Source organism: Numida meleagris, chromosome 2 (assembly GCF_002078875.1).
Source record: "Numida meleagris isolate 19003 breed g44 Domestic line chromosome 2, NumMel1.0, whole genome shotgun sequence".
In the NCBI taxonomy this organism is placed as follows: Eukaryota; Metazoa; Chordata; class Aves; order Galliformes; family Numididae; genus Numida; species Numida meleagris.
Window position 1 is genome coordinate 29230391 of NC_034410.1, and position 12356 is coordinate 29242746.

General features: G+C 37.7%; 1 protein-coding gene across 14 annotated transcripts in view; it reads left to right on the plus strand.

The window, feature by feature from the left end:
- HDAC9 (histone deacetylase 9) overlaps nucleotides 1–12356 on the plus strand; it is a 458471-nt gene that overhangs the window by 230825 nt on the left and 215290 nt on the right. For 11 of the 14 annotated variants that reach the window (XM_021386086.1, XM_021386080.1, XM_021386079.1 and 8 more), the window contains 4 exons: nucleotides 2661–2902; nucleotides 3822–3972; nucleotides 6078–6204; nucleotides 8163–8284. In XM_021386086.1, coding sequence (XP_021241761.1) covers nucleotides 2661–2902; nucleotides 3822–3972; nucleotides 6078–6204; nucleotides 8163–8284 — 642 coding nt within the window. The remainder of the gene's footprint in view (nucleotides 1–2660; nucleotides 2903–3821; nucleotides 3973–6077; nucleotides 6205–8162; nucleotides 8285–12356) is intronic. The other 3 variants (XM_021386094.1, XM_021386085.1, XM_021386084.1) reach the window with 3 other exon arrangements.

A 12356-nucleotide genomic window follows, 5' to 3' on the forward strand; every position in this document is an offset into this window, starting at 1 on the left:
ATGAAAACGGCGTGTGGCATCAGATTTGTCTAACAGGCAGTAGCTCAGTATTCGGTTTGGTGATTTTATGGTTACTTGTTTAGAATAATTTGGTTGAGGAGGTTAACTGTTTTCCACGTAACTATTAACTCTTAGAGTTTTGAGACAGCAAATACACCCAGAAGGTAATAGCTGTGTCAGCAGTTGGTAGTAGTATTAGAGGCAACCTTCCTGTTAGCAATATTTATGACAGGAAATAACGGTTTGTCTTTATTTGTCAGTAAACACTGATGTTTAAATGACATGAAAGAGTAAATATTGATTTCTGTGGGTTCAAGGAATACTTTAATGTTTATTTTCCCCAGTGTTACTGAATGAGGTAAAGTTGAACCTGATGAAGTAGGTGTTCCAGTGTTAGATTTATTTTTGGAGTCTGTAAAAATTCTTGAAAATGTGTTTCTTATCAAACTGATTTCAGTTCTCCACTTCACTAGTTGTGGAAGGAAATTTCCATTGTTAGAGAAAGATGGAGACTTCCCCTCACAGTTACAGAGAAGCGCTCTCAAAATGAAGAAGTGGGATGCTCATCAGAGGTAGGAGGTGTAATCAGACTGAATCTCCACACAGACTTCTTGGGGTTGTTTTGCAACCAGTATCTGCAAAATAAACTGCAGGGCTCAGTTTGCAAACACTGTTGCAAACCCAACCCTGCAAGGGTTGCAAGGCTCCAGTTACTATTATTGCTCTTAGTAAGGTTTATTATCCTGTCACAGAAGCTGTAAGAAAATCCATCTCTCCACTTTAAACATGATAAGCCTTTGTCACCTACAATGCAATTAATGTTAAAAATAGCAGAGCGCCTCTGATAAGATTGTGACTTGCAAGCAACGAGCCATTGTCCAAGTGCTGGAGACTTATCCAGAGGGGCAGCCAGCCTGCAAAGCTCTGTCAGCTTGCTGATTGCTGTTTCTCTCGGAGTTGGATGAAATATTCATGTCTTTGCTCTGCTCTCTGCAAGCACTATTGATTTCTTGTATAAACGCAGCTATATTTAGTCTAGACAAATGGAATGTGGATTGCTGCTGAATACATGGGATGAAAGGCTGGGCTTTTGCCTGTCCGTTTCTCTTGGTCTGGGGCAATTATTTATAATCAAGTGCAGTTTTGTAAGTTAAAGGTGATTTTTTATAATTTAGCAATTAATCTCAGAACAAAAGCAAGCACTTAGACACAATCATTCTGTTGGGATAGCGGGTTAAGAAGGCAAATTGTGCTCTGAGGTTTGTAATAACACTTACTAGGATTTAGGAAAAAAAAAAAAAAAAAGCAAAAACAAACCCAGAAAATGTTATGTTTGCAGAATGTTGACAAGAAAATAATGTGGTCACTGAAAGAGATGCACTGCCTCACTCTTTTTTCTTTTTTTTTGTAAAAAATCTGTATATTTTATGCTAGTAGATGTTGTGGTGCAAACAGAATTCAGTTCCGTCCATTTGCTGTGGTCTCTGCAGCTTTCCTGTTCCTACTTGCTAGGCTTTTTCACTGTTTCATTTTGGTTTTCTCCTTGAAAATCAAAGGAGGTACAACAGAGAGAAAAGTAGAAAATATGTATATGGTCATATTCCCTATTTGTTTCCTGACAGCATGTTTGTTTTCGGTTAATAATCTTATTTTTCTAATATAATAGTAGGAATTGCAGTTAATGTGTTTGTATTCCACTGTCCTCTAGTGGGTGGAATCAGAACTGCTAAGTGCTATTACAGGCCCTGTGCTGTTTTCCTGTTGTAAAAATGATACTAGCTAGTTTTTTGTTCTATTTCAACAGGTAAAGTTATGTTCTGTCTTGTCATTTAATATGAAAAGCTGAGCTTTACAAATATAATGGTGAAAATCATCAAGTCTCTCTCTCTTCTTCTGCTTTTTAATCCCTTCTATTTGAATCAGGAGATGGAAAACCGCAAGATTCTTCATTAACTACTTTAATACTAGAATATAAATATATACCATTATGGCAGCAAATTGAAATAGTTTAATGTGTTTCCATTTTCTTGAAAGTTATACAGAGAGTATTAGGCCTAATTCATTCCACTCACAATGATCCCTTTTCAGTGAAGCTTTATAACTTATCATCTTGTATGTCCAATTATTTTCCTATTCCCTGTGTGTCATTCCTGTGTGTTTGCTACAAAGCCAGATACATAACATGCAATAGCTATTTATGTGTAACACCATCCCTGGATAATCGACATGCTAGCTTTCTCTTTTTAGGGAAATCTCTTGCAACCCTGTGAGAATTACAGCCTTCATCTCAACCTGAAGAAGTGTCTCGAGTATTTGTTGTTAAGCCGTCATTGTACCTAAGAGGTTCTCACTAAATATTGCTCCCCAAGTCTGTGACGTGGTTTTAGAACTGGATTGCTTGTTAATCTATTTAGCAGAATATTAATCTGGGAATATTTTTGCAGAGAACAGAAAGAAAGTACTAAAATAATTTGTAAAATCTCAGGTTGCTAGTAGAAATATCAGAAGTTTGCATTCGGTATAGCGTGCATTCGTGTTGGCTCTGTACACTGAAGGAGTCTTTGAGTGAAATTGTCTTTTTTCCTCAGTAGGAATCATCTCTATTCTGCTTCTCTGGTTATATTTAAATGTATATATGTTTTGTTGTTTTCCTCTCTCAGTGGATGTGAAATCGGAGGTTCCCGTGGGATTAGAGCCTATCTCACCATTAGACTTGCGAACTGATCTCAGGATGATGGTTCCCATGGTGGACCCAATTATGCGTGAAAAGCAGCTACAGCAGGAGCTACTTCTGATCCAGCAGCAGCAGCAAATTCAGAAACAACTGCTGATTGCAGAGTTTCAGAAACAGCATGAAAACCTGACCCGCCAGCACCAGGCCCAGCTCCAGGAGCACATAAAGGTAGCAACATTTTTCATTTATCCCTCGGTTTATTGCAAACTGCATGTGTTTAGACAGGCATGAGAAGGGAGTGTTCCTGAAAGATTTGCTGTATCTGTGAGTGCTTACTCCTATGTATGTGGGTGATAGAAGCCTTTTCCAGAAAAAAACGTTGCCAGCAAGTTGTATCTAGCAAACCAAGGTAGTATTATTAGACTCCTCAAGCTCATGAAGCTGCTAAATACAAAGAAAGTCAAAATACCAATTTCACAATGTTAAATTTTCAGCCAGACTACAGTATGGCTGTCTTCTCTGTGTACACAATTCTGAGTGTATTAGAAGACTTCTTCTGGCCGCAATCTGAATTTGTGCCCATAAATCAAACCAGTAGACATGTATGTGATATTTGCAATTTAAATGGAAGTGGGACATACAGAAGTTTTCACTCTTCTCTGAGCTGCCACACATGACATTTAAACAAACAAACAAATAAATAAATGTATCAGATTGTACATGCTATGGTAGGATTGCTATAATAGATTTTGACTGGGAATTTATGTTCTTGCCTTTATTCTTATTTTTCCTTCTAATCTACTTGTCACTACACTAATGTGCAAAGCTTCTGCTGGCTGAACCTGACAAATGCACAGCAGCCAGGGTTTGGTGATACTCTGGCAAAGAGTATTATGCAGTTTTCATGCATTTTTGCCAAAAGAGAAAGCGCAGCAGCCAGCTGCTACCTGATATTGGAGTCCATTTTAGTGATAGCTGGTGATGCACTGTGCTGCTAAAAAGTCTGGGGAAAGGCAGTTATGAGGTAAAAAGAGTAAGCACACAAAAAAGCACGAGTGTTCTTTTATTCAAGGGAGTTGTTTTGACCAGGACTGACCTACAAAACACTGCAGGCTGCATGTTCTCATGTCTTTTTGTTCTGTGCAAGTTACAACAGGAACTCCTAGCCATTAAACAGCAGCAAGAACTTCTTGAAAAAGAGCAGAAACTGGAGCAACAGAGACAAGAGCAAGAACTGGAGAGGCATCGCAGGGAACAGCAGCTTCCTCCTCTCAGAGGCAAAGAAAGAGGCCGAGAAAGTAAGTGCCAATGCATCATGAATCCTAATTCAAAATTAATATGTTCGCTTTTACCTTCCCCCAGCTGAAGTGAGCAATGAGAAGAGATCTGACGCAAGTCTGTTACTGTATGCAGTTTGCAACTAGAGCAATTGAAGCTGTGCTTGCAGGAAGGCAGAGCCACCTGTTGCACAAAACAAAGCTGCTGTATTGTGTGCAAATTTGGAGAACTGTAGGAAAGCACACTCTGACAGACTTGCAGATACACATCTCTTTTTATGAAATAGGAGGGAATTTGGAAGTCTAAAGCTTCACTTGAATTTCTCTCTGAAGAGCAGATATCACTACCAAATACCAACCTATATTAATGATGAAGTAATTTCAGCATTTTTTCAAGACTGAAAATATAATAAAGTGTTTATGAATATCTTCAGCTAAGACATTTGAGTACTTTTTTCTTAGTTATAAAACCACTATGTCTTGAAACTGCTTTATGTTTCTTCAGATACCATTTCATGAGAACCAACAGAGAGTTATTTCTAGTTCGTATATAGCTCTAAGGTAAATGACAGATTTAAAGGATACTGTTGGAATTTGATGCTCACTAGAGGGAGACAGATACAAATAATTCACAGTCAGCTTAAAAATCAGGTCGTAAGAATACATTGTGAAGGTATTTAAAATGAAACTGCCACATGCAGATATTGGTATTTGCTCTCCTAATTGAGCAAAAGATTCTAACTAAGTAAGGCAAAATCAGAAAAGTGTTGTACATAGTACTCATGGGAAACATATACTCCTGCCTTTTTTTCTTGGATGGGAAACTGTATCAGTTCAGTAGTTGTAGGTATAGCGTACTGTAGACTTTAGAAATTAATGTCCATGGGGCTTCCATTACTTTGATAAACAATGATTCCATGAAAACATGCTGTCAAACAGAGCGTTCAAATAATTCTTGTTGTTTGGGTGATGGTGTTAGTTTTGCATTCTTTGGAGGAAGGTGAGGGGTACATCTGTTCCTTTGACTACAGAATGCTTTCTGGTAGAGCATTAACAATCTGAGGTTGTTCCCTTAACCTTTTCAGCCTAATCTAGATGGGTTACTTGCTCTCTGCAACATTAATAACTTTTCAGACCACCAGCTTATTGACCCAGAAGGAGGGTGACAGAAACCCCAAGAACAAAAGAATCCTATAAGGGATATGAAAATCAACATTCATAAAAACAGTTTGACTTTATTTGTGCTCACACCAGAAGGTGAGCAGCAATGTGAACTCAATGGTTCCTTTCTCTGTATGGCTTGCTTGGTACACTACAGCTAGCCAAGCAGCGCTTGTGACTGCCAGCCCTAGCATATGCTGCTACTGATCTGCTTAATGAGTAGAGGAGGGAAGGAAGGTATAAATAGTGGAGTTAGGGTCTGAAGCTGAGGGGTAGTAGAGGTATTTTATGGGAATCAGGTCACAGGGATACATGCTCACCAGCTAACTGTGCTGTTGGGTAACCAAATACTTAGAGTATCAGTATTCCTTAGTGCTGCTGCTTTGAGAGAATCACTTCTCTTCCTTCCCTTTTTTATCACTGCTTGGGGAAAACAGAAAGATTTTTTTTTATGTTCTTTTTACAAAAAATATTATGACTATGAGTAAGTAAGCATTCCCCATGCTGGAAGTAGGAATCAGTTTACTTGACGTTGACATGCCCTGCCCTACCATCAATTTACAGAAAGAGTAAACATTCTTCACTGCTACTTCAAAAGGACCTTTTGTCACTATCTTTTTAGTTTTGTCATTGTTTTTGGATTTGGGTATTATTAGGAAATTATTTAAATTCTTTAGATATATCTGGTCCTGGATACATGGCCTCATCTGCTGATGTAATATTCTTTATGACTTCATCGATTTTCTGGATTGTGGCTGACTTTAGTCTTCTACAAACAAACAATCAAAACGTTATCTCATTTTGACTGATTTCCACCAGTACTTTTTATAGTTAACAATACTTCCAGCAGTAAGGATATGGATTGTTTTTTTTCTTGGGTTTTTTTTTTTTGTTTGTTTTTTTGTTTTCATTAAAATGTAATTTTTTAAATAAAGATGAGATGTGTTTAATTTTGTTTGTCATAGGGGCAGTAGCCAGTACAGAAGTGAAGCAAAAACTTCAGGAGTTCCTGTTAAGTAAATCAGCAACAAAAGACTCTCCAGCAAATGGAAAGAATCATTCCGTGAGCCGCCACCCCAAGCTCTGGTACACGTATGTTCAGTATTTAGCTGTTTCCTTCCCTTATTGAGGTAGCTACTAACAGTAGACAGAATGCTTCTTCAGCAGGGATGTTGGGAGTTTAACTCCAGAGCAAGATGGAAGTACAAGCAAGAAGTTAGCAAAATATGTAATATATCTAGTTGAGCTGAAGAGTACTTGGTGGTCAGTGATGACATGAGAGCTATACAGCACGTAATGGTGTCTGAAATTTGCATAAACCTTTTTTTTCAACTGCTTCATCTCTTGATGCCATCACAAATTTTCCAACTACACTTGCCGTTTTTCCAAGTCTCTTCAATTTTTGCACTTAAAACAATTTGTGTTTGACTTACTTGGATTTTGAATCAATCACAAAACTTATTGATTCTTGAAGAGATGCTGTTTTCCACTGAAGTTATTTATATGTTGTAAGTAAATCGCTAAGATAATGGATCTTAACTTTTCTTACTCTGATGGAGTAAGTAACCTCTGATCCAAAACAACATATTCCGATGATGACTTGACATTGATAAGAATCTGCTTAGGCCACTGAAACAAGTGATTTTTTTCAGATCCTGTTATGGATATATTACTGTTCTAAGAGCTTACAGTTATTACTCCCTTTTTCTTTCTTTATTTTTCACTGATTAATGCATTTTAACTTCTTTATTGCAACAGACACATTCTTAAAAGTCAATTAAAAAAAAAAAAAGAAAGAAGAAAAGAACTTTGCATGCATTTCCAAAAGGATTTCAACATTGTCCCCAAACTGACCTTTACAGGACAAACAGAAATGTATATGGTACACTAGATTTTAATCTAGTACTCGTTCTTTTTAAAAAGCATTACTGAAACACTTCCCTTTGAGCTTCTCTTCTAGCTAATCAGAGCACTGTGATGACGATTTAATACACAATTACATTGTTTCTGCCAGAGATAAATAATTTCCAAATAATGTATAAAATTCTCTTAAGTATGTATGATTTCTGAACTAATGATCTGAACTTATTCTGAGTCTTCAGATGTATAAGAATTGTAAGCTCTACAGGGGATTGCCTTCTGCTGCACCAGGGAAACTTTCATGTTAGTGCTTCTCTTTGACAAAAACGTAGCTTTACATGATTAGCCACATTACACTGAAAAGAAAGGGAGAGGCTCTGTAAGAGGCCAAGTAAATGATGTTTAGACAAACACAAAGTATGAAAGTTTCCCTCTTTTCCCTTCTCTCCTCCTCTAAATAAAAATATCAACCAAACAAAAAAGCCTGTCATTGAGCCAAATGATGCAATTGCTTTGCAATGTACTATTTACGTGTTCAGAAAGATCTGCCCACACTCTTTCCTTCATTCAGCAGTTGTCAGAAAGTGCTCTTCAGTTTGGAACTCCTCTGCTGACGTGAGTGTTATGTTCTGCAGAGTGGTACACCCAGAAAGCTCAGAAAATGAACTTGAATGCAAGGTTTCAACTTTCTTGTCCACTCTTGTCTAAATGGTTTTCATTTGTTTCAAGAGATAGTAATAATAACTCAGTATTTTTGGTTAGTTTCATTACTCCCCTCCCCTAGAAGTCCCCCTGTCTTTTTGTTAGAAAAGGCTGGGTCAATGTACATCTATTTCTATGTAATAAACAAGACTTTAAATGGCTTTTGCTGTGCCTCAGCTGGTTCATATTAAAATGCAACAATCTGAAATGGTCAGTTCTCCAAACTGGTGACAGATCCTGTCTGTAGGTCAACATGACTCTTATCCTATGTGACTTTTATAATGAGCGCAAAAAGTACATTCTTGGGAATCCCAAGGAGTTCCATAACTTACTGTACAAGTGAAATTGGTTACATCAGCCTGTGGTTTGTGCACACTTAGAGGAACAAGAACATAAACACAGCTGAGACACGTGTACAACACGTGTAGATAGTTACTGCTGGTCACCTCAGTGACTGCTAATTTGTGACCTCTCTGTGTCTGCTGCAGGGCTGCCCATCATACCTCACTGGATCAAAGCTCTCCACCCCTGAGTGGGGCCTCGCCGCCATACAAATACACTTTACCAGGATCACAGGATGCCAAGGATGACTTTCCACTCCGTAAAACGGGTGAGTTAGAGTAGTTTATTCAATCCCCTTACTTTCACCCTTTATTTTAGCGAGGCTGTCCACCAACAAGGCATATATCATAATCCACAAAGCCTGTTCAGGATGATACTAAGGGTAAGTTCAAAGATCCTGACTATATCTTTACAAGGTTGGATTGACCACGTGGTATCAAGAGTCATTATATCCCAGTGCTAACAGCTAGTGCAAGCTTCAGTCCTGATGAGCTTAGTTTCTAAACAAACCATAATTTCATGGATCTTTTGTGGTATTATTGTCTTTGTCTCAATATTACTTCTGGTAATAGCTCTCTCTCTCTTTTGCATGGTAGTTATAATATCCGTCTTCAGATGATATGCTGCCTGTAGGCACATTTTTTTCAGGACATTGTGAGGAGAATTCATGGAAAGAGAAAGAATTGTATTAATGTTGTATTTTGTGACCTTGGTTGAAAAAGGCTATATGCATATCTGCATAAATGTGCATACGTGCGTATGTTTGTGTATGCTTTTTACACACGAGAATGTTTAATTTACAATAAAATGTTCATTTGAACATGTCAGAATGTTTCAAAGGATTTAGCAAATGAACCTTTTATTCTTGACAGCAGGTGAACTGTAGACTTGTCTTTTTCTGCACCATAAAGCTAGAAGGATGATGGCGGAGTCCATGTGGCTGTTACCTCAGGTCCTTGGTGCAGTGACCGGTATCCAGGAATGCAGGGAGACACTAAGAGAGGAAAAAAGAAAAAGAAAAGAAAACATTAGATCTCTTATTGCATGAGTCTGCTGTTGAGTGATATAGTTACATTCAGAGGGAAAGTCTGACCCCCTACTGTGCTAACAGCCTTTGAATGTGATTTAGCCACTGGGAGATTGAAAACTAAGTGCAAAACTGGTACTGACTTGAAAAGAAGTGGCATTTGGAAGCACTATGCATTCAGAAAAAAAATCCAGTCTGCATCTAATACTTTGGAGCAGACTCTCTAAGCTCGTATTATGTCCCCAAATATTTCTGAAAGAATGAAAAGCAAAATGCGGATTTATTCTGGCTGAATTATTCAAAGCGATCATTGAAAAGTATGGTGGCAATATAACAAGGTTCTATGAAATCTTGCTCAGGCTGTTCAGTCGCAATAAACCCTTACGTGGTTCTCTGCTTAATACCACCATACAACGTGTATTTTCTATGCCAATAGGCTGTACATTTTCATTTTTTAAACAAAAGGATACACTCTACATCTTCTACATGCTATGAATTTATCTACATGTTTTTGAAAGCAAGTTTTAATTTTTCTTCCATGTTTATGTATCTTAAATGCTATGATTGATATTTATGGTGTGTCAGACTGTTGATCTGTAAAACAAAACATTTTCAAACACTGTAATAGTAAAGTTCTCGTGCAGCTGCTAATACTTTTATATCTCTGTGGGGGTTTCAAAATATTCCTTAATTCAATTCCCATTGTCTGCATAAGAGGACTATAATATAATTAAATCCAGATGTTTTCTGTATGTTATTCCAAATATTTGGGCATGCAATGCATCAGTAACAAAACTGGAGAAAGGACGTGATGACTCTCTGAAAAGATATCCGCAGAAAAAATAGACAAATACTAATATAATCATTAACATAACTGTTTTTATGAAATTTACATCATGATTCTGATAAGCATATAGAAATGAAGTGTAAAGCATGTTGTGTTTTAGCAAAGGAGCATATTCTATAGCTCTCTGCATCCATGAAAACAGCAACTGTTAAATATCCTGTTTACACGTTCAGTCTCTCCCTGTCCTGGATTTGTAATTCCAGCCTTCAGCAACATCCCCACAAAGGTTCCAATGATTGCTCATCAGGTTGAGAGTAAAAGCAACAGGAACCAGACTGACACAAGTCAAATGACCCTAAACTTATCTGAGTGGTAATAGGGCCATCCTCCAGGCAGAGGGGACATTGTGGAGCCTGTGTCATCCTCATGGGACCTTACTAGACAAAGATGTCCCACGAACACTCATGTCTATGGGCAGGCTATAAGCCTGCAGAAATCTGACCTTTGCCATGAGGGGTGAACCTCTTTTCCTTTCCTTAGGGCTATGAACACTTATTGCCACTGGCTCCTGGTAAACCCTCTGTGCTGCTGAACCTGCATGAAGTCAGCAATTCATATGAAAGTGAACCTTACATTCCTTTCAGCTGTCAGAAGGGAATACCTTCCATAGGCTTTAGTCACAATTTTGGTTTGCTTCTCAGTTTTGTTTTCCATAAGCATAATGTGAAATACAGAGGTATCTTTCATTTCAGCTTTAATGTAATGCTCATTAAAGACAATTCTGGTTGAGTCGACTACTCTAAGATCAGATTTAATGTGAAGCAAAACAGTGTGATTCTCTCGTGATGTCCTGACACGTTCTTCCCTACCAGGAAACACTGAGTGTTACACAGACGTTGCAGGTCCTTGAGACTTTCTTGCTTACTTTCTCAGTAATCTACATAACCCAGTCCTGATGTGTCATCTCCTTGTTAATCTTTTAAAAATGAATGCGAATGGACTGTGGTAGAGGAGAAAATATTCTGCCCAATTTTTATTCTTCTCGTATCTGGATACATAGGTAACTAGGGAAGCGCTTAATAGCTGTGCTGTCTATATGCTTAAAGTGAGGTACCAGAGTTAGTGTACCAGTGCACTGGCTGCAATTACTCAGTACCTCGCAGGCATGTGGATTATTCCTTCCCTTACAAGATGCTGAAGAACTTGTCAGCAGTAGGCTTTGCACAGTTTAGCTGCATGGAGGATTGGGACTGTCCTAGGGGCTAGAGGCCAGGATATGCAGCTCTTTGCACAGCTGCATTCAGATGCTGTGTGTTGACAGACTTTCAAAAAGAGCAGAGCAAGGGGAGCTATTGCTTCACTGAACAGATAAATATACCATAAGGAGAAGCTATACATCTGTAGCTGAAAATAGAATTTGGCCTAAATAGCATAAGAACAAATTGTAAAAATGCCCAAGATTTCACCATGGATACCTGTTGTAATGTGTGAGCTTTCTGCAAAACACCCAAAAGTCTGAGCAGCACATGGCTCATTAACTTCCAATGAGACTAATGTGTCTAAATTACCCAGAAAGGTTTGAAAATTCCTCCCCATTACTAAACACTTTTGAAATTCATACTGACTGCTGTAAGAGCTCTAATGGGAGCTGTGCACTTTTGAAAACATGATCATTTAATATGGAGAACTTTTGATTGCTGATCTCCATAATTCAGTGTCTATCTATCTGGGAAAATATTATCTGTTTGATGAGATTGCTGTAAAGCTGACAAAAGTGTGCAAGTCATGTGGCTTTGATAGACTAGAAGTTCTTCTCAATGAAAGCGTTTCCTTCTTCTTTTTTTTTTACACAGTTGAAATGAATGCAGAAATTCTGTCAGCTGGCCATAATGTTTGCATTTTCTTCAATCTGTGACATTTCATTTTCTGTGTGCAAGTATTGCTGCAGAGCTCTCTAACCAAAGATACGTGATTTTCAAAAATATTCCTAGTGGTGGAATTTCTATATTTTGCCTCGTGCTTTGGCTTTTGTTGGAAAAAATTCCTGGGATTATCAGCATATCAAGTATAAAATGTTTTTCCTTTCATGAATTTAGCACAGTCATTGCAGAATGGGAATGTCAATCAATATTAGTATTTATTTTGGTAGTATGCCAGTTGAATCTTTCTTTGTTTATGGACTTTATAAGCTTACAGTTTGCATTTTGTGCAGAGATATGAGGATCACTCACAATAGCACTATTTGAGAAGATGTTTGTGACTTGCTTACCAAAAACTGAAAGTATGCTTAATGGAAATATAACATGGTTGTTTTTTCTTAAATAGCAAATAGTACAAAGTTTTAGCTTGGAGGGGTAAAATTATGTAATTTCACACAGGAAAAAAAGAGGAGATGAAGGATAGTTTAATATTGTGATGAAGGAAATGAAAAAGGCTGTACTGTACAGTCATGAAAATAACTTTGTAAAAATGACATTATGTTAACCTGATTAGGCAGTAGAATAACAGCATAGCTCTTGCATAATT